General features: G+C 41.7%; 1 protein-coding gene across 4 annotated transcripts in view; it reads right to left on the bottom strand.

The window, feature by feature from the left end:
- Positions 1-22,875, bottom strand: part of LOC137597021 (elastin-like) — a 40,099-nt gene that overhangs the window by 2,370 nt on the left and 14,854 nt on the right. Inside the window, exons 7-29 of one of the 4 annotated variants that reach the window (XM_068317898.1) lie at positions 13,363-13,695; positions 11,966-12,028; positions 9,606-9,680; positions 9,218-9,292; positions 8,643-8,690; positions 8,445-8,507; positions 8,102-8,134; positions 7,296-7,370; positions 6,768-6,809; positions 6,586-6,672; positions 6,412-6,462; positions 5,948-6,295; positions 5,591-5,626; positions 5,193-5,375; positions 3,470-3,616; positions 2,919-3,257; positions 2,620-2,760; positions 2,466-2,504; positions 2,125-2,253; positions 1,600-1,857; positions 1,457-1,489; positions 721-837; positions 603-638 (exon numbers count right to left, since the gene is read on the bottom strand). In XM_068317898.1, the coding sequence (XP_068173999.1) occupies positions 603-638; positions 721-837; positions 1,457-1,489; positions 1,600-1,857; positions 2,125-2,253; positions 2,466-2,504; positions 2,620-2,760; positions 2,919-3,257; positions 3,470-3,616; positions 5,193-5,375; positions 5,591-5,626; positions 5,948-6,295; positions 6,412-6,462; positions 6,586-6,672; positions 6,768-6,809; positions 7,296-7,370; positions 8,102-8,134; positions 8,445-8,507; positions 8,643-8,690; positions 9,218-9,292; positions 9,606-9,680; positions 11,966-12,028; positions 13,363-13,695 (2,751 nt within the window). The remainder of the gene's footprint in view (positions 1-602; positions 639-720; positions 838-1,456; positions 1,490-1,599; positions 1,858-2,124; positions 2,254-2,465; positions 2,505-2,619; positions 2,761-2,918; positions 3,258-3,469; positions 3,617-5,192; positions 5,376-5,590; positions 5,627-5,947; positions 6,296-6,411; positions 6,463-6,585; positions 6,673-6,767; positions 6,810-7,295; positions 7,371-8,101; positions 8,135-8,444; positions 8,508-8,642; positions 8,691-9,217; positions 9,293-9,605; positions 9,681-11,965; positions 12,029-13,362; positions 13,696-22,875) is intronic. The other 3 variants (XM_068317900.1, XM_068317901.1, XM_068317899.1) reach the window with 3 other exon arrangements.

Genomic DNA, 22,875 nt, shown 5'->3' with positions numbered 1-22,875 from the left:
TTATCTACTTTCCTTCCAGATGACACACCAAGTACTCTCCTACCTGTCTCCCTGATCACATTAGCTGTAGTTGTCCAGTCATCAGGAAGCACTTCCTGACCACCCAGAGCCTGTCTGAACTCCTTCCTAAAAGTCATGCAACACTCTTCCTTTTTTAGCTTCCACCATTTCGTCCTCTGCTCTGTCTTTGTCCTCTTGATCTTCCTCACCACCAGAGTCATCCTACACACCACCATCCTATGCTGTTTGGCTACACTATTGCCAACTTTGCAGTCACTGATCACCTTCAGATTACACTGTCTACACAACATTTAGTCTACCTGTGTGTGAATATTTTTGTTGAATGAAAGTGCATTTTTTCCTAATATTATTGTGGAAAAAGGTAGCATTGATTTATTTTATTGTAAGTATTTAAAGCTCCCAGGGACTTAAGTTGTCTGATGATGCGTCCTGGTCAAAAAATTTGCGTCAAAGATTCAAGGACGCATGTAAACGAGAACGGTGACATAGAAACAGTGAAAAGAAAATTTCCTCAAGGGAACAACACAGTCTATTTCTTCTTCTTCTTAACATGTGTTTACCTTTGGAGAGTATTATCTCACCTGGTTGAGGAGTTCCAGCAGGGCCTGTATCCTTTGCTGTGAAGGCAACAAAAAGGCTCATCCCCAATGAAAAAAGTTTTCATGTAAGTATACTCTAAGTGTATACTCTAAGCTTTACCTGCTTCTCCAGGAAGACCAGTACCCCCTGATACCACAATGGCAGAACCATCTGGAACACTACTGACACCAGTGCCTGGAGTAGCTTCTGGCCCTGAAACTCCGACTCCAGTGATGCCTGATAGGGGAAGTATTCTTAAGGTCAACAAAGTGATGAGACTCATCTGTTAGATTAACATATGTACCCAAATGTTGTTTTGGCAACAGAGAAGAGACAAAAAACAAACAAACTGCATTCTAAAGTGTTTTGTCTGCGTCCCTATGTGGCTCTGCGGTGCACTTGCGTTGTGCCCGGAGTGTCCCTCGCCTCACACCCCAAGTCAGCTGGGTGAGGCTCCAGCTCCGCGCAACAGCAGATAATGCAGTAATAGAAAATAGATGGATGTTTTATTAGTTTTATTTTTCAATAATCATGGGTTAGGGTTAAAACAAGTAACTGGAATTGGGCCTGATTCTAAAGCAGCTTTGAATGGAGGATTGCTTACTTGAAGCTGTCAGGGAGTCAACCTGTATCTGCAGTAATACGGGCATTGCAATAAACTCTACTGGTGAAGTAAAGTGAGCTAGCCCGGGTAACACACACATACAGTATGTTTTCATAAACAGATGTACTGAATCCACTTAACTGGGAGGAGACCATGGTGAGGGAATAAACTGGGGGGCGACACTAGTAGTCAGGACGGATGTAATTAGTCTATATAATATTATATAATTAAATAATGAAATAGGTTCCTTACCATATTTTGGTGGTTTCACTCCCCCTGGGTATCCTGCAGGAAGACATACCCCCACACCAAAATTTTAATCAACACTGCCATGGTTTATGCTGCCATATAAGGTATGAATTTGGTGATTCTACAGTCTTTTGCATGTACTGTACCTTCAGACCCAGCCCCTCCTACAGCTCCTCCTCCTAGTCCTCCTGTTGGCAAGCCTATCGCAGCTCCTCCTGTCCCACCCACTGCTCCTGTTGGCAAGCCTCCTCCAGCTCCTCCTGTCCCACCCAGTCCTACTCCTTGTAAGCTTCCTCCAGCTCCTCCTGTTCCACCCAGGCCGCCTCCTGGTAAGCCTCCTCCAGCTACTCCTGTCCCACCTAGTCCTCCTGCAGGCAAAACTGACCCAACTCCTCCAGTTAAACCTGATTGGGGGAAGGAGTTAAAAAATTGTGCAATGTCTTAAAAATGCCACTGATTAAATTTCAATTTAATTAGAATTTCATCCCAAAGACATGTATGAATGTATATTTTCTACCATGACAATAGGAAGAGGAAGTATGTCAATCAGAAAATTATATATATTATGTATATTTAAGTAATTATTTGAAATCGTACAGATGTTATTAGATGTTACATACTACTGAATTTGTTAAAACAGGATATTAGTTTGCTCATTTGTTCGACTGTACCATATTTAGCAGCTTTTGAGGCAGCAGAGTACTGTCCACCTGCAAGGCTTCCACCAGGAAAAACTCCTGCTCCACCTGTTGCCCCCAACACTCCAGTTCCAAGACCTGCACCAGGTCCTCCTGAAACACCTATTAAAGGGACATAAAACAGAATTCATCTTCAATTTACACTCACCACGTCTAATAACAAGTACTATGAATTCAAGTACCAGGAACTAACAAAAATGTCTACCTTACCGAGTAGAATACATCTCCATGTAATTATGAATAACATTACTGTTTAAAAAAAACAAAAAAAAACAAAAACAAAAACAAAAAAAATGACCAAAAAAACAAATTACCATACTTGGGGGGTTTGACTCCAGTACCAGCTCCATAACCTGTAAGAAAGCAACAAAATATTTGTGATCTTATTCATCAAATCATGATTATTTGAGGAATCAGAAGCACTTATGCTATAAAAATTATTTTGTTAATATTAGCTGAGTAACTCACCACCACCATAACCGCCACCACCAACTGGTACCTGTCCTGCTCCTCCTGGACCTGCCCCTCCTCCACCTCCTGCTCCTAGAACTCCTGCATATCCTGGTAAAAATGGGAATCTTCCAGGAATTCCCCCTCCACCTGCCCCACCTAGATTTACCCCCCAGCACCACCCATCAAAATTAAAAGGTAATTATGCACACTTGCACATGCTTTCAAACCAATTTTGGTCTGAACTTTTTTTTTGTTTTTATTTTCTTGTTATTCCTAAAACATTTTAAAAAATCTTTTGTTTGAATCCCACCTACCATATTTGGCAGCTTTAGCAGCAGCATAGTATCCTCCACCTCCTGTTCCTCCAAATCCTGCTCCTCCCTGTACTCCTCTTCCTCCCAGTCCAGTGCCTCCCAGTCCTCCTGCTCCTGCGACTCCAGTGCCTCCTAGTCCTCCTGTTCCTCCAAATCCTGCTCCTCCCTGTACTCCTCTTCCTCCCAGTCCAGTGCCTCCCAGTCCTCCTGTTCCTGCTACTCCTGTGCCTCCCAGTCCACCTGTTCCTCCAAGTCCTGCTCCCCCCAGTACTCCTCTTCCTCCTAGTCCTCCAGTTCCTCCAAGACCAGTTCCTCCTGTTGCCGCTCCTGCCCACATTGCTGTGGAACATAAATTTGAAGCTTAAACTTTTCCTACAATATCAAGGACATTTGGACAAAGAAAGACTTGAGAAATAATAAACAGGCAGCAGCATGTCACTCATCACATACTGTATCTCTACTGCTACTGCTGTGATATACTGGATAAATGGTTACTGCATGGACAGAGTTTGAATACTAAAAATATTAAATTGACATTAAAAATGCATTACCATATTTAGCAGCTTTAGCTGCTGGTGAATATCCACTAGACAATGGTAATCCTCCTGGCACCCCCCCAGGAACTCCCCCAGGAACTCCTCCTGGTACCCCTCCTGGTACCCCTCCTGGTACCCCTCCAGGTAGTCCACCTGCCACTCCTTCCATGATGAAAGAACATGAGCTCAACAGATGACAAAATGAAAGAGTATCACTCAAAGTATGAGACTTCTTCTACTACTAACAGTCATAGTGAATAGACAACACAGCAAAAAAAATATTTAGAGATGGCAATGCAATACACATGAAATAAATACACAGGCATATATCCATCTTGGTTGCTGGATCCTAACCCAGCTGGTCTTGGGTGAGAAGCAAGGTAGGCTCTGGGCACATTGTTCCCATTTAAACAACAAAAAATGAAGTTCGTAGATGATTCAAAATGTCACAAGACTCATAAATAATTGTTAACATATGTGCAAAGTTAGTATGTACATTGTAGTTTGCAAGATATAATTCGAATTAATTAATGACTACAGTATGGACAAATGAACTGGCTACATCAACATAATATTTTTATGGTGCTGGAATAGAAAGCAAACATAATTGTATAGTAGATTGTTAGTCACCAAAAGAGACTTTAATGTTCAATTTCTCCTTTTAAGCAAACCATCCTAATAATAAAATAACTACATTTTGTGAAACATACAAGCCAAGGAATACAAAGAGAGATCAGCCTTGTTCAACATCATAAGTTGCACCAACAATCTGAAGGCTTTGCTGTTGAAGTGACAGAATATCATTTAATTGAATTAGATTTTGAGAAGAACATAAACTGTATGACTTGTCTGGGACACCGTACCATATTTAGCAACTTTAGCTGCTAGTGAATGAGTGCTAGAGTTAGAGAAGTACAGAGAAGGCCAGAGGGAGCTGCATTGTGTTTTTGTAGATCTGGTGAAAGCTTATGACAGGGTGCCCAGAGAGGAACTGTGGTATCGTATGAAGAAGTCTGGAGTGGCAAAGAAGTATGTTAGAGCGGTGCAGGACATGTATGAGGACTGTAAGACAGTGGTGAGGTGTGCTGTAGATGTGACAGAGGAGAACAAGGTGGAGGTGGGACTGCATCATGTCACTTAGGGTCAACAGTCCAGAGCCATGGAGAGTGTGGAAAAGAGGTGAAGAAGCGTGTCCAGGCAGGATGGTAAGGGTGGAGGAAAGTGTCAGGTGTGATGTGTGATAGAAGAGTTTCAGCTAAAATGAAAGGAAAGGTGTACAAAACTGTGGTGAGACCAGCAATGTTGTTTGGTCTAGAGACAGTGTCACTGAGGAAAAGACAGGAGACAGAGCTGGAGGTAGCAGAGATGAAGATGCTGAGGTTCTCTCTGGGAGTGACCAGGAAGGATAGGATCAGGAATGAGTACATCAGAGGGACAGCACATGTTAGAGGTTCTGGAGATAAAGTCAGAGAGGCCAGACTGAGATGGTTTGGACATGTCCAGAGGAGAGATAGTGAATATATTGGTAGAAGGATGCTGAGTTTTGAACTGCCAGGCAGGAGGCCTAGAGGAAGACCAAAGAGGAGGTTTATGGATGTAGTGAAAGAGGACATGAAGGTAGTTGGTGTAAGAGAAGAGGATGCAAAGGACAGGGTTGGATGGAGGCAACTGATTCGCTGTGGCGACCCCTGAAGGGAAAAGCCGAAAAGAAAAGAAGGAGCTGCTAGTGAATACACACCAGGCAGTAGGTATCTTGCTACTCCCCCTGGTACTGCAAGCGGCGCCCCGCCTGGCAGGCCTCCCGGTACTCCTCCAGGAACTCTTCCTGGAACTCCTCCTGGAACTCCTCCTGGCACTCCACCTGGTACTCCTCCTGGTACTCCTCCTGGTACTCCTCCTGGTACTCCTCCTTGCACTCCTGCTTTCCAGGGAACACCAGTCGAACAAAGCCTTCAAGTCAAACTGAGAGCTTCTCAAATCATGAATGAATATGCAATATAAAAACTGTAACTTTGAATAGTACAATTTGGGGCACCAACAGGAATTCCGAGTTGCATTTAAGTGGACTTTGAAAACAAAGTCCACTAACACAATGTATGCCAGTTTGAGTCACACAAAAACCATGAATGCTCTCACCATATTTAGCAGCCTTGGATCCAGGTCCATAGCCACCTGTAACATATTTAAAAACAGAAGAGTATGAAAACATGTCTGCAAGTAAAGTACACTGGAGTAAACTGCACAATTTTCATTTTCAGAGCCTACACTCATTGATTTCCAATATGCTTGGTTTGGATGAAAATGACAATTGGTTACTGTAACACCCTCATGATTGTTCATTCTTATAATGCAAAAAAATCATATTTTAGCACATTTACCCTTTTATTCTTTCGCCATAATCAGTTCTTCTTAGAATTTGGTAAATGAACTGTACATTCATGGTTATAGACTTCTAGATTATTCATGTACTTATTCCATCTTCTACTAATATACCTCCTGGAATCTGTCCTGGATAAAGTGCACCAGTGCCGACACCGCCAACACCACCAAAACCACCAACGCCGCCTGTGCCTCCAGTGCTGCCGATGCCTCCAACACCACCGACGCCTCCAACACCACCGATGCCTCCAACACCGCCAATGCCTCCAACACCGCCGACGCCTCGAACACCGCCAAAGCCTCCAGGACCGCCAAAGCCTCCAGGACCGCCAAAGCCTCCAACACCGCCAAAGCCTCCAACGCCTCCAACACCGCCGATGCCTCCAACACCGCCAATGCTGCCAGCACCACCAACACCACCAACACCACCAATACCGCCAACACCACCAACACCACCAACACCTAGAGCAGAAGTCAAAGATATACAAAGACAATCTGTCTGTTGTGATGTTTCACAAATTGCATCAGGTTTGTGCTGAAAAGAAAGCATTATGATGGCAAAAAATGTAATTGGTTACCATATTTAGCAGCTTTAGCCTCTGCAGCTGACATGCCACCAGGCAACACGCCTGCAGGAATTGAAAAAAAACAAAAAACCCATCCATAAAAATGTTGTTTTTTCTACCTTTTTACTGCGTGCCAATCAACAGTATGCTTGTAGAGAAATAATAATGAAAAAAAAAAACCCTCACCAGTTCCAAAAGGATAACCAGGCTTTGACCCAGGGCCCCCTTTTCCTCCGGGGAGTCCAGCACCACCATTACCAAAACCACCATAACCTGAAATATTGTAATAGTATATATCACTCAGGATAAATCAAGGATTTTAACTAAAACTACTCTTAAATCAAATATTTAAAATAAGTTTTTTATACCGAAGGGTAATTTGCCACCTCCAGCTTTTGCTCCATATGGACCTGAATAGGAAAAAAACCACTTTCATTTAGCAAAGAAGCAGAATGTTTTCAAAAGCCGGATGATGTCATATCATGAAAATATAAATTAAAAGGATGATGTACTTCCTTTTTACTGCCAACAACATTGGATCATAACATGTGACAGCGTAAGTAATTAATTTAGAATCACCAAGTCTCTGATTTCTCAGTTTTTATCATATGAAGACAATAAAAACAAAGACATTTTTGATAGTAGGTTAGTGTGTTTACTCTATTGCAGTAAAGTGGTGTTTGCCACAAGAGGCATTAGCGTGGCAATCATTACAAACATAGTGGTAACCATGTGACACCAGAAGTCTCTACTGGTTATTAGGCCATAAGTCATGAAAACTGTATACTGGAGAAAACTGAAATGTAACACCAGCCAATACCAGTTTTTATGAACATCCTATATTCTATGGAGGGAAGAGAAGCAGAGAAGAGAATAGGGTTACATGTAGATCACACCTTGCAATTTGGGTGACTTGAGGGGGTATCCGTGAAACACTCCTGGCTGCATGGGCCCACCAAACCCACGGCCTCCTGAGACAAGAGAAATACTCTGCTTAGCTATTACTGAGAAAACTGAGAAAAAAAATAAAAATGTGTTTGTTTGGAATACACCAAGAAACATTCATTAAAGTGATTATATTATGAAAAACACATTTTTTTCTGGTTTCACTCTCTCTATATATATAGGGGTCCTCCTGAACCCTACCAACGCCTAGAACATGGAAAACATCTATGGACTGTTTAGCCCACAAACTCATGGAACAGTGCGCAAACACGCTGATCAGACTCAGCTCCTTTCATTAATTAACAAAAGGAGTGATTTTCATAGCCCGGCCCTGTCTGCGCAGAACAACCCCCTCTCCCCGGGGGAGACCTTCATCCCTGAGTTGAAGTTTGGGGTGTCCAGTGGTAAGGTAGTAATGTGTAGTAGTCGTCGTTTTTGGTTGTACAAATCAGCATAGTTGCATATATTCTGTCCCAGTCAAAGAAGAACAGAACAGACTGTTTATCTTATGTACAGTCACCCATGAGTATGGTGAAGTCAGCTTGTTTTTAACTTGTTCGCTCTGCCTTGGTCTGCTCTGGTAACAGATGGAGCTCATTAGCATCTAAAGGTGCAGGCCAGAAGAGGCTTGTTTTCAGTAGAGCTCACTTTTAGATGACTGAAATTCAGGACCACGCATCATTTTGGGCCAAAACATTTTGAACCACTATGTTAAATTGATTAAAAAAAAGAGTATAATATGGGGTCTTTAAGTTACCTTGTCCTAAAATTCCTTGTCCTCCCCCTCCAACTGCAGAAAAAATATCATATGTATTAGAAACAAAGATGAATGATTACATTTTAAAGTAAATTCTAAATGGTGCTTAAATCAAACACAACTGCTGAAGATTGATGTTGAATCTTATAAGAGTCCACATCACTGGTGGCAATACAATTTCTAAAGTTGAAGCATTGTTTATATTTATATATTTTGTTCATTCATTCATTACTTTTAATTTAAAAGCAAGAAAATAGTGTTAATTAATAACCATGAACTGTTCAAGTGACTGTTGATCAAATTTAAATGTGTCAGTAATCACAAGTAAAGACCAAAGCCTCACTTGATTTGGGATTCAAGCCATTACCAGTCACCACACCAGGCAGAACTCCACGTCCACCAAACCCTGAAGACAGCACAGTACAAACAACCAAAATCAGGACACATCAAAATTTTGGACAGAAACTGTCCAATCACCGGCTGGTTACGTGGTGTAACGTTAAACAACCAGGGGTAAATAGTGACTCTAAAAGAGACGAACCTTGTCCTGGCACCAGTCCACCTTGGTAAAGTCCAGGCACACCCACACCTGCAGGAGAGGAAAATGACTTCACCTCTGCACACATAGTCATTCACGGAAGAGATCTGACATGCCTGGGAAACAATAATCTGCATATATGACAATACTGAGCAGCAAAAACAGTAGAGGTAGGTAGGATGGACCAAAGACTCTCAGGTACTACCTGTTGGTATGTGAATTGATGCATTTATATTAGTACAATGTTTTATTGAAGAAATGCTGTATCATATTACTGAATGTGAAATTTTCACAACTAGCCTTTGTTTTCACATCCTTTTACACGCTCAAAAGAGACAACACTCTGACACGTCATAAGAGGAACAAGTATGCATTACGGGTTGTTGCTGGATTATTTATTTAAGTAAAAAGTACTGAAAACCTGAGTGCAAAGATATAACTGAGGTTGGCTTAACTAAAAAGCTTGGAACTACTTTTTTATTTAAATATTTTCAGAGAGCAGGCCACACCTAACATTAGAAACATGCAGTGTACAATATATTTGATGTGGTTCTGATGAGATGTTGAGACTATAAAACCTGGCACTTTGGAAGCCTTCTTTCCTAGACCGCCAGCTGTTCCTCCAGGAAGGCCCGTCTGAGGAATAACTGGCACTGCAAAAACATTACAAATTACTTGGCTAAATGAACAAATATGACAAATATACAGTGCATAATATGAGCACATCTTTTTAATTCTATTTAAGTGTTGATTCTAAGCAACTGCAATCATGATTCCTGGATACAAAGGATGTGTCATAGTTTAAAAGGTCCTGAAAAGCATCATGTTTGGTGTTGAAATTGTATCTTTAACGTAGAAATTACATGAAAATGAGGCAATTTGGGGGATTAGAAGGAGGCAAATATCATAGTTTGCGATGCAAATGTTAAAAATTCAGGGCAGAATGATTTGTTGCAAGAGTCTTGCCTCCAGCAGGTACCGCAGCTCCAGTCCCTGTGCCTCCAGGACCTCCTCCTGTCGAAAGTACAGCTCCTCCGTTCCCTGTACAGAAATAGAAAATACAAATATTCAGTTTCAATTTGAGGTTCTTTTTGAATTCATTCAAATTGTGAACTTGAGTGACCTTTTTAATGAGTGTGTAGTTCTACATTTAATTACACTAGAGGGCGTACTGATACTGAAAAGGCTACATGAGGAGCTTTGAGGTTTGTGCCAGGACTGACCTCTTGTGGATGGAGCCAAACCTTCAGAAAATCCATTGGTACTGACAGCAGCTAATCTGGCCCTACTAGACTGTCATCACCCGATGATCAAAAACAAAATGGTTGATTTTTAAAATAATCAGGAGAGGCAGCCAGCATGCATGGATGGCATTTGCGTTGCCTCATCAAATGCTTCATTTCTTTGGCAAACCTCTCATGAAGGAAATGAGCTGTCATTTTCACTTGTAACAGACTTTGGCAGTGGGATAAAACACATTGGTTATTTGTACGGAGCTTTTTGACATTTTTTTTAAATCTTCAATTCCCTGTACTGGACAGACATTGCCAGACAGACATTGCCAGACAGACATTGCGCACTGCTTGTAAGTATGTGGCCTGAGAGGCTTGTATTTTGGAAAGGGTATGTTTTGTTTTCTCTGTGGTCTTTCAGAGGAATTAATTGTTATTTTGAATGTCATTAGAAAAGTACAGCCTGATTCTAGGGACTTAGGTCTTGTCATTGCCAGCTCATACTTCAGAGTAGGCTCTTGTTATGATTGGGCCATCCTGGTCCCATTCTTAATCAACTTGCCTCATTTAAAGCCAATCATGCACAAACATACAGCCCAGACTTTAAGGCCAATGCTGGGCTCTGGTGAAGTTCAAACTGTCCAAAGTTTGCAGGTATTTGATAAAAATCTATTGTTTTTGCCAAACTGTGTTTATTGTGAGATTGCATTGATTCAAAACATTCGCTATGACTTTTTTATAACATGCAAACAAGCAGATCTGTCATGCTCGAATGCCACGTTTGTTATGGTCCCAGTTCCAGTTTTCCCTCCTGTCCTCTGTATCCTGGGTTCACTCCCACTCAATTCACTCATTCTGGTCACCTGTGTTGTTACAGCAACCTGCTTTCCATTCAGTAACCTGGCTCCAACAACTTAAGATTGGCTCACATCTCAGTTTGCTCCCAGATTGTTTTCTACCCTTCCCACTCTTCCGAGTTTGTTGTCCTTATTGGGATTTTGTGTTTTTCTTGGGGTTTGCTTGTGTAATTAAAACTATGAATGTGAACTTCTCTTCTTGGGTTCTGCATGTGGGTCCTAACCTCACCTTTAACAGAAAAATCTATCCAAGACTGAACCCAGCAGACCCCTTAATTCTTCAGGTGCCTATTGCTCAAACCACCAACATGCCCCAGGCTCCAGGTTCATCAGCCAACCGGATTCGGCAGTTGACAGCCACCATGGCGCAGCTGCCTGCCTCTGTCACAGTTCCAGCTCTTCTTGTTGCCTTCAAGCCACACTTCAGTGCCCCGGCCCCATACTTTCACTTCCGATCCAGAAAAAGCTCCAGAAGCTGTTCCTGAACCGAAGAGCGTGCTGGAACCTGAATCTGTTCCAATGTCAGTACCTGTGGCCAGTCTCGAGCCTGAACATGTACCGGAGCATGTTCTCGAACGCATTTCCGAGCCTGAACCCGAGCCTGTTTTCGAGCCTGAATCCTAGCCCGTTTCCAGGCCTGAGCCCAAACCTGAGTCCGTTTCCAAGCCTGTGCCCAAATCGGAATCTATTTCCAAGTCTAAACCCAAACTGAATCTGTATCTGAGCTAAAGCCCAAACCCGAATCTGTTTCCAAGCCTGATCCTGCACCTGAGTCTCTTTCCAAGACTGAAACAGAGTTCCTGAGCTTTAGCCAGAATCTGAGTCTCTGTCCAAGCCTGAGCCTGACCCTAGATCTGTTCTCGAGTCTTTACCTGAACCTAAACTGAAATTTGTTCCATAGCCTGATCTTCTCCTGGAACCTGATTCTGTTCGAAAGCCCAATCCTGAGCCTCCTGCGGGACTGTTTTTGGGACATCAGGGTGCCGTCCGTTTGTGTGCAAATTTAGGAAACTCTAACAACATATCCTATTATATTTGATGATGTCCAGTTTCCATCTCTTAGGACATTTTATAACAGTGACCACTGGTTGTTTTGTTTTTGTTTTTGTCTGCAGAACTACAAAAAATTTACTGTGCAGAATTCTATGAAACGTGGTGGGCAGGTGGAACTTTGAAAGAATTAAAGTTAGTGCAGATATATAACTTCTAGATTTCTTCTGTTGCTGGATCTCTCTACCTTGTTTAGCAGCCTTCAATCCAAATCCAGGGTAAAAGCCCCCAGTGCCTCCACCATATCCACCTAAATGAAACACAGGGGCAAAAGTACATGAGTTGGCCCAAAGCTATGGGAAATTCCAAATAAACGTCTGGATGAGATTTCATAGATGCTTCATGTGGAACCTCAGAAAAGAGTATAGTTGGACCTATATCTTCTAATTGAGTAAAACTGGTACCCAGACTGAATATGGTCTGGGTACCAGTTGTACCACTTATAAAGTTCTTCTGGTCCAATCAAAGCGTTTTAAATCACATGCTTCATTCATCCAATCATACACATATTCAAACATTAATGTGCAGAAGCTGAAACATAAATGGTACCGCTTAATTCATCAATACTAATACTAATGATATCTGTGCCATCTACAACTTCAACTTAATTCCCAACAGCTAACAGCTAATTGCTAACGGGTGTCTTGGACAGTGAGTACCACTTTAGAGGACATTGATGGGACAAAGGAGTTTGTTCAGTAGTAGGACTACCCTTCCTAAAGACACTACTGAATGCAAGGCTTCACCTCATCGCGGATTTTTAGTAGGTAGTCACATGATACCGTACACGCATTCTATTGGCTGACGGCATCCGGAAGTTTCCGTGAGTCTCGGAATGCAGTGCTTTAAACAGTCTATCAGAGTGTGGGAAAAGGTAATACAGATAGAAGGTGGTTTAATATCAGTATGAGGAGGGTTCAGAAATGTTTAAAATACCGTAAATAATAAAATAAATTGTCACTATATCGTGGAATTTTGTTTTGCGGGTGGTTCCTGGAACACATTAACTGCTAGTAACAAGGGATCACTGTACTGTCAGTCAGTCATCTTCAGATTACCACCGCTTTATCCGCAGCAGTGGGTCACGGGGAGCCGGAGCCTATCTCGGTGGCATAGGGCGCGAGGCGGGGGACACTCCGGGCACGAAGCCAGTGCACCGCAGAGCCACACACAAAGACATACAACCATGCACGCACACACTCATTCCTACGGGCAATTTGGAACGGCCAATCAACCTGAAGCGCATGCTTTTTTTTGGAGGTGGGAGAACCCGGAGAGAACCCACGCAGACACGGGGAGAGCATGCGAACTCCGCACAGAGCGGGACTCGAACCCAAGTCCGCCGTGTTGTGAGGCGGCAGCGCTAACCACTGCGCCACGGTGCCGCCCGGATCACTGTATTATATCTATTAATTATTTTATTTATCTCTAATCTCCTCTGCTCTTTTTCTTAATTCTAAATTATCTACTCTTGTCTTACTTCTACTTGTGTTCTACAGTGGAGTGAATGTAACGAAAAGAAATTTCCTCCTCGGGGGATTAAAAAAGGATTCTAATTCCTATTCTGACTAACCCAGTACACACCTCCAAGACTGCCAGTTCCTCGTCCACCACCTCCAAGACCACCGGCTCCTAGACCACCGGCTCCTAGACCGCCAGCTCCTAGACCACCGGCACCTAGACCACCGGCTCCTAGACCACCGGCTCCTAGACCGCCGGCTCCTAGACCACCGGCACCTAGACCACCGGCTCCTAGACCACCGGCACCTAGACCACCGGCTCCTAGACCACCGGCTCCAAGACTACCGGCTCCTAGACCACCGGCTCCAAGACCACCGGCTCCTAGACCACCAGCTCCAAGACCACCAGCTCCTAGACCACCGGCTCCAAGACCACCAGCTCCTAGGTAGGGATAACCTGAATGGGAAAAAAAAAAAAAAGATAGCCAAGCACTAGAACAAGAAGTTGATGTACTAAAAAGTGTGGATGAGGTCAAACTACTGAGAGACTCACTGATTTATGAAGCAGTAATCACCCCTCAATAAAATCAATAAATTACACTTTTATTAAATATTTTTCAGGGACTCCAAGAGCAACAAACTTTATTTGAAAAATAATGAAGCACATCAAATATCGCACAAAAATATGGGGCTTTCCCACATTATTTCACAACACTCCTATTTATGACTACGGAGCCCAGGACTGCACTTTACATTGGAGGGAGCAGCCTTCTCTTCCTGAGACAATAATCTCAATCTGCAAAGCTCTGACAAAAACAAAACTTGAGAGATATACATAGAAGTGTAGAAAGAGGACCAAAAACACCTGCTTGAATAGAAAAGTGGAGCCAGCTGTAACGTCAGTCACATGTTAGTAACATCCACACAATTATGTATATAACATAACAATTCAATTTTGATACTTTATGATGCATGAAATGTACGTAACTAAGAACTGGTTGTCGTCAAAATATAGATTATATCGGTTAAACTACTGCACTGATGTATTTCTATTGAAGAGAGCTAACATATAAAACCCAATGTTTTGTAACATGTAATCATTCTCAGAGCTGAATTAAAAAAGGCTGTGAGCTCAACAAGATCCCCAATCAAAGACAAACATATTGGAGTAATGACTCCTTTGAAAGAAGACATTTAAATGCTGCCAACAAGCTTTTCCACCAGGGAACTTGTTTCATCAATACATGCAAGCCAAAAAGTCTGGGATGAGAGCAGCTTAGCATGGGAAACAAGTTGGACACGGAGAGTGAGGATGAGTGAGAGAAAGGCTTGGGGTCCAGCAATCTACAGGGTGCAGGTAATGATACTAAGGAAACGGAGGAATTCACTGGGAGAGACAGACATAAAAATGGAAGTGTGGAGTTTCATGACCTAGTAAAAACAAATATGGGCAGTGGCCTTTGCCAAGTACTTGGCAAAGGCCACTGCAATGCAATGAGATGCAATCCCAGACACTAAGCTAAGCGTCCTCGCAATAACCCATTTGCTTTTAAGTTTCAAATTGAGTCTCCTAAATTGGTCAATCATCCCTCAAAACACATCAAAGTAACAAGAGTAATCAGTTCTCACACAAATCAAACTGATCCAGGGCTTTCCATTTTCCAGCGCAGCGCTGACATAATGAATCTCACTCCCTTGTCTCACTTAGAACACTGAGATCCGCATATCAGAAAAATGTTAGAGAACTGACAGAAAATTGACAAAAACATCTCCTGAAACTAACAGTACCCTGGCCACAGTTTTATCAAATAGGCCAGGATTTTTTCTGGTAAGTCTGACTCATTTTCAGTTGATACCACAAATCGAATTAAGCCAAATTCAACAAAATTCTGCTGTTTGCAGGGATGTTCATTCAGATCTATTTTCAACATCTCAGTGTACATACACTTATCCTAATGAGACAAACCTGTCTCTCACTATCCCTGTTGCATGTTCCTTGACTGAACTTTGTGGAACCACTTCAGCCCAACTATTTTATTCAGTTAAATCAAATGAGACTTGGACTTCAACTCACACTTTTCTAAGCATGCTGTCTGGAACAGGCACCAGGTGTGGACTCCAGACCACAGAAAGTCTCGTCAGCAAACCTAAGGTGTAGATTTGTGGGTGTTGGACATGTGCATAGCCTGCATGAGATAGATTATATTCATCCATTAATTCTTCGTCTAAACCCGCTTCATCTGCTGTTGTGGGTCGTGCTGGAACCTGTCCCAGCCGACTGGGGGAGTGAGGCAGGGGACACTCCAGGCGTGACGCCAGTGTGCAGCAGTAGATCGTGTATATGCACAATTTAAATTCTACATCATCTGGACCACCTGTGCTCATACGTATATACATGACTCAACCAGCAGTCACATTCAGGGTCGAACGGCAGCTGGTATGTTGAATTCAACTTTCTTATTTGACATCAGGAGTCACGATGCAGACATAAAGACATCAGCCAGAGGGAATGCATGCGAGTACATTGGCAAATAAATAAAGAAACTTTACAATATGCAGTACTAGCATCACCAGCCACTGAGAAAATTAAGTATTGTTAAGTGAAAAATCCTGCCAACGACTTTGTGACTTCTCTGCGTCAAAGTGAGAGAGATCATGCAAACAAAATGTGGACCTGTGTTGGTTTGGTACTCATCATTGACACCAATATTTGTGAGCTGGTAAAGGTCTGTGTTTAGCTGCATGTTCTCATTTGATCAGCACAAACAAGCTTGCTTTTGTTGGATTACTATTATTGCAGCATGTCAGCTTACATAAATAGATCTGTCTCAGCTTACGCACTATTGGAAGTGTACACTAATGTTGTTTGTTGTCTTGAACCACACACATTGAAGGACTGCACCACGACCCTGATATCAAATCAGGGCTTCCATGTGCTCATTATTCAGTTCATTGCTGACAAGCTGAAGGATTTCTGTATACTAATTCAGTGACAAATGTTCTTGGTGACCCCTCAAATGGTGAAAAAAAGGGGGGGGGGAACCCCAGAACTGCCTCTTGGATAAAGTAAGTCCAATTCTCTGAATACAAGATGGAAGACAGGGAAACCCAATACTACACAGGAGGGATGACTGGAGGCCAAGAAAGTTGGAAGGTAAGTGATGCAAGACCACAGTGCATCATATTTTCCTCTGCTCAGATTTTGTTAAGAAAAAAGGTTCGACAGAAACCTGTTTTACAGCATTGGTTTACAAGGAAGGCTTCATTCAGAAAACGCCTTTGGTTTTTCACAGCTGTGTAGTGACAAGTGCACCAGCAGGTTGTTGAGGCGAGCTTTGGGATGACATGACAGTAAAACATTGACCAACAGCAGCCATTCACTTATGAGAGCTGCCACAAGGACTTGCAAAGGCAATAAACTTCTCTATAACTTTTATTCAGAGGAACAGAATTGTGATGAAGGCCATGCTGCCAGTTTTATTAACTCCTGCCATACCATGTTATGTGTATAAATTGAAGACAGTGGAATAAAACTGGCAAGACATCACGGTTGTCATATTCTCAAATTCAAGTCCAGTACAAGTTATGGAAACATGGGCCAGAGTAAGCAGAATATATCTGTTTTCAATCTCTGCTCTTTTGAGGTTAGATAAGGTAATCTGCTGTGTCTGAACCAGATGAATACAAGAAACATAAATCAAAATAGTTTTCTTTTTATCTTACTATTATTGTTCTTGTTTCTGTGTGTCTGTCTGTTTTCTCTTGGTAGTTCCCCTTCACAAGGTGTCTGGAGGTTTGCACCAGCCAGGCATGAGGCATTAACAGCAACAACCAAAGGAAGTCAAACACAAGGGTAAAAGATAGATGGTCTTGCTCTCCTTCTTCTCCCCCTCTCCCCTTCTCTGTGAACCAGCTGCGCTGGTGAAGTGTTTAATTTAAGAGAGCAAAGAATTCAATGGCAGGGATCCACCATAACTGACAGCAGACGCGCTGAAGGCAGACTTCAGAGTCGAAGCTCTCGAATGCCCAGAACATTCGTGAGACTTGTTTCTCATTGAATTCTTTTTTTTTTTTTTTTTTTCTTAGTGCACATTTAATCAGGAAAGCAGCCTGAAAACTAAATCCTGTTTACTGAACATCCAGGGGGATAAGATAACAACTCATATGTCTTCATATTTTGTTCTTATGGGATGAAAAGTCTTGATTCTCGCTGGAGGTCTCCAGAGAATCAGAGGTTTATTGTGATTGTTAAACAGATTTTATTCCTCGGCTGCTGTCCCATTTAAATTTCACTTTGAAATGAAAAGCCATCATTATGTCCTGCACTGTCATGACACCATTTTAATTTTTTTCCCCAGCATCAAATTATCACATTGATCCACTTTCAAGTTGCATTCTTCAAAGGTGATGCAGGACAAGCTGGATGTGAAGCAGCGCTTCACAATGATGTGAAGCGCTGTAGTAATTCCAGATTGCGTGAGACAAGTGGATACAGCGACGCGCTCCTTGTTTCCTCTCTCCCTCCCTCTCTTGTGACCTCCCCTGCTCCCTGTCACCTCCAGGTCCTTGATGCTGTCAATCACCAAACGGAAAACCGAGGACATGCTGGACTAATTATGCATTCACACAGTCACAGAACCCCCCCCCCGTCGCCCCCTTCTCTGGCTGGTGCAAGCCAGCAGACTTTGGCGACAAGCCTTTATTGTTTTTGGTTTCCTTTTTCCATGGAGTCACTGACATTTTAAATGAGAGTTCAAAAATGCCTCAGTCTCCTTCTTTGCCAGAAGACCACAAGTGCACAACTGCAAAGCTCCCACAGACAGGTCAAAATCAGCGCATTAAAACTGGACCTCCAACCTGCCAAGTTCTGTGAAAGTCTCCAATATGGGTAGTCATTTTTTACTTTTTTTTTTTTTTTACTGGGGGACATTGGAATCAGATGGGGGAAAAAAGACTTTGATCTGATTGGTTACGTTTAAAGCATTGAGCGTAAGCAGCTTTGCCAAACATCCAAGGGCCTCCACAATCGCACACGCTCGGGCATCAGAGCATACACATCATCTCTGAGGCTTTTAGCAGCTCCCACAAATGGCTCCCGCTGTGAGTGTAACAGTCACGATCACACGTTATGTGGATTACATGCACTGTCACCACTATCCTCCCTGGTGATGTCAGGTACCTTGTAATATTGCATTTTGTTAGTCTTAAAAAAAACCTCTAAAAGGTCTTTACCACACAAGCCTGGATTCATCCATTCATATCCATGCATTCATACTCTTGCAGGCCACTACATTAGGAGATCAGCATTCACACATTTAGTCACACGCAAATATGATGGATGGAAGGGAGCATCTATTGGGGGAAACAGGGTGTGCTCTCTCCTCTTGGTTCTGGTTCTTAGGGGATTTGCAGCAGTTTGAATTAGAACATATATGTCTTTTCGAACACTTGAAATATAAACGTGAAATCCTTTGTCAGCATTTTTCGTAAACTCAGATTTAATCCAAGGATACAAGGTCCCCACATTATTAATCAGCACTTCTCTTGTCAAATTCTGATTAATTTAATTAGAATTTGACAAGAAATTATTACTCATCCCTTTATTAATTAATTTTAAAAAATGGAGTCTATGATGGCAGCAACATCTTTCACCTTCATACGATGTTCTGCTGCTTGAGGTAAAATGTGCAGTGCATTCCTATGGATAATGGCATTCTTGAATTAATGTTGAAAGAATTGATCTAAACCAGACTGCACTAGCGTTCACAGCATCTCTGATGTTAACACAGCAGAATGCTGTTCAGACAGTGAACTCTAGTGCAATTTTGCATTTTATTTTACAGTGTGTTAGATGCTTTCACTGCAGGTCTTCCCTTCCTCTCGTAAAGGAATGTCCAATTTTCTCTGCAAATGTTGAGCCCTTGAATGTGTCCTCATAGCAGTCCCACTGCCCTTATCAGTGTCCATGTTAGCTAGGAACCTGCACACGGCCGTAAGCGTGCACACATGCACACACATACACACACACACACACACACACACACACACACACACACACACACACACACACACACACACACACACACACACACACACACACACACACACACACACACCTACAGATTATGAACTGTATGCGGACAAAGCAGAAACTCAGAGTACAAGATTGCACAGAGAGCACAGTTTTTAAGAAGAATTCCTGAAATACTTGCAAATCATGCAAAGGGTAAGAAAAACACTTTACAGCACATGACCATGTTTTTTAAAGTTGGCAAAGTGTTTCTTTTCCCAGATGGTCCACATGTGCATCTAACTACCACTTCACGAAGGAGGTTTGAAACAAGGAGATACGTTTTCGATAGGTCATCAAAAATAAAAAAATTTAAAAAAGCATATTGAAAGGCTGATCTTAAATCCAGTTCTGTGTCAGATTCAAACGTTCTCCTGTCAATATAAAACCTGTAATCACTGTGCAACCATCTGAAGTATGTCCTCACAGCAAACATTTAAGATCCTCTACAAGAACATAAGTAAGAGACATGACTTGTGTCATTCAAAGTGGAATTTCCTTTTACCGTATTATAAATTAAATGTATATAACGGTATTGTGAAACTGGCTGCAGCACATTGGTATAAATCCTAAAGTGCCAAAGATTAAGTTTTTTTCCAAACCTTTCATCCTCATTTAATCCAGCAAATTAGAATTTATATACATTTTGAGAAACTAAGGAATCAAAAATCACAATTTACAAGTGGTTAAAGCTTCAATGGGAAACAAAGATTTCCATAAAAGTACAACGGGCACAAATGTCTAAGGACTCATCAGCAGTGAATCTATACAATGAACCTACAATTCAACAAGTTTACTTCAGTAGCTTTATAGGTCACATTGATCACTTAGTTCTATTTCGGAGAATTGTGCTAGAAAAATGGAATAAATTTTTTATTGAGAATACAAAAATGTGTTTTATCTTATTCAAGGTCAAATTGATGAGACAACTGGCAAGAAGAAATTGAAAAATGTAAATCTTAGGTTTTGAATATATTTATGAGCTCTCCGACCGTGACAACATTACAGTTCAGTTTAGTATGAATATTTTTCCATGTCATACTTTAAATATGTGACATAAGTCTCCATATTGCCTGCAATATGAGGGAATGCCAAGAGATTCTGCAAAAACAGTTCACATGGAAACACATGAGACTGATGGGAACCATGCAAACGTGACACAGAACATGCTGGTGAAAGGTTGAAGAAATGTTATTGAGTCAGGGTATCAGTATCATTTCATTTTGGGTGGGAAATACTTCAGCTAATATCTGTAACGCGTGGCATAAATGACTGATGAACCATTAATAAGAACTAATAAAACCTTATCTTACTTTACACCAGTATCAGATTAATTCTTGAGATGAGTTTGCAAAAAAAAAATTATTGAAGAAGTTAACAACATCTGGTGATTTTATCCGAGATAAATGATTTGGGAAGCTAAAGGCATTTCCAGTGTGAGCAAACAAGCTGAGCTGAGGGTGGGGGTGATTTGTCTGTAATATAAAAACAGTCTCCTCAGGCAGTTTGCATTCCAAGATATTTAATGTTTTGCACTGAGAGCAAATTGAGGTGAGCAGCAGGACAGATAAGTGACAATACTCCTAAAGGCCATTTTTCTCATAGCTCTGGTGGAGAAAGGAGAAGTTCATCTAAGGCATGTGTCTGCATATGTTTGTTGGTAATCTGGATTATATACTGCATGCCCCAAACCCACTTTAGGACACATACACAGTATTTAGCTGTATCTGTCTGCATGTGCGCGTGAGCTCACTTAGTTTCCGCTGTTTAAATATCATAAACATATTTTCAATACATTCTCGCTCGTGCACATTCACATGTAGATGCTTCCAGTCTCTGACAGCCCAGAGGAGCTCTGTCTGTGCTGCTAATGAAAAACATGTGTGCTTCAGCAGACTAAATCTCCTCCAAACTCATCTTCCCCGTGCCTAAACACTATCTTCCTCACCTCAATCTATCAATTTGCTTTCTCTCAGCATGTGTGTTGGTGCATACGCATTACATACACAGTATACAATGTTAATGTGAGTTATTTCTCCGTTCTGCTTCACCCTGTTTGTTTTTTGTGTCATGCACTTGTCCATTTTATCTTTTCAATTATCTGCCTGGATTCAATCTTCCTGATACGAGGCAGACAAACCAACTTTGTGCCGCTTCAAAAAAGTGACCCTGATGATAATTAAAGGAGGTAAAGAACCAAATGAACTCTTGATGATTTGCACATTTCAAGTAGCAGGAAATGATTCAAAGATTGCACTTTTACTGCACATGTGCAACATTTTCTGGCATCAGCCACCAGAATGAGGCGTCACTCAGAGCATCCATGCATGTTTTACTGAAACTACTACTCTTGTTTTATATCACAGAAGTCAAACCGCGCGATTTTCAAAGTTCTAATTAAAATAGATCACAGGACACGCTGCTGCATTGACCAAAGTTATCCATCAAATTGAATTACATAGGCGATTTCACAAGCCTGTTTTTATCTTATGTGTAAATAAGATAAGATCAGACTCTCTTATGTTTAATTGTGGGAACCAGATAACATTTTTTTGAAATATTTCTTCTCAGTGTTCAGTGAAAGTGAAGTGAAACTAATTACTGTTAAATAAAAAAAAATAAAAAAAAGGCTAAATACACTGATTTGCCAGTTAAGAATGAAGTCTAACAGATCAGCAGTGTAATAAATACTTTCCTCATGATGTAGGCTGTGGTTTGTTAGTCTGTTCAGTTATTCTGATATGCAGTGTTTCGCATTTTGTCTTGGCTGACTGGTGGTGGGTGGAGTCCCGAGGGCGATCCAGGAGACTGAACGGTCGTGTACAAGTGTTGAGGGTCAGCTTTGTCAAACTACTGTCGGACTGACTGAAAGCTGACATTGATCTGCCAACTGTTTGGTTTTTTTTTTTAATCTTTCTGAGAACTGTTCAGTGAATAAGATCAGTTTTGTTTCCTGCTGAATGGAACACTAACCCTAACTGAAAGCAAAAAAACCCCAAACAAACCCAGTGAAAGAACGTCTTTGACACTGACTGGATTGGCTATTTGTGGGTCACTGCTTCAGCTGCTGATACCAACTCCAGGGAAGTCCTATAGAAGGCAGATTATCAGCCACCCTTAAATTACTACATGAGTCAGAACTAATCTCTGTTCTTTGACGCGACCCTATGCTGTGGATTCCCTGCCGAGACCGAACCTCAGCATAAAACAGACCTTTGCAGGGGTAAAATAAAGCCCAAAACAGACAGCACTGTTTATGTTTCTTGTGAAACAAGAAACATAAACAGTGCGAGCTCACAAAATCGAGCTCACAAAACCCAAATTTCTGCAATCACACCGTGACGATTGAATCCACCTTTGCTTGAGGCTACACGGGATTGGATGTCCAACAGCTGTTCATAGAGAGAGAGCTTTTCCTCCTTCCAGATTTCAGTCCTTTGTCAGGATAAATGTTGACAGGCTTCACATTTAGCGGAACATTTACAATGTCTTGCAGGAGCTACACAACAATGCACCACAGTCACGCTACGCACATCGCCAGCTGCTCTTCTTTGTGTTCGTCACTTT

This window comes from Antennarius striatus, chromosome 6 (assembly GCF_040054535.1).
Source record: "Antennarius striatus isolate MH-2024 chromosome 6, ASM4005453v1, whole genome shotgun sequence".
Classification (NCBI taxonomy): domain Eukaryota; kingdom Metazoa; phylum Chordata; class Actinopteri; order Lophiiformes; family Antennariidae; genus Antennarius; species Antennarius striatus.
Note: the sequence above shows the minus strand (reverse complement) of the source record. Positions and strands in the feature narration are given on the sequence as shown.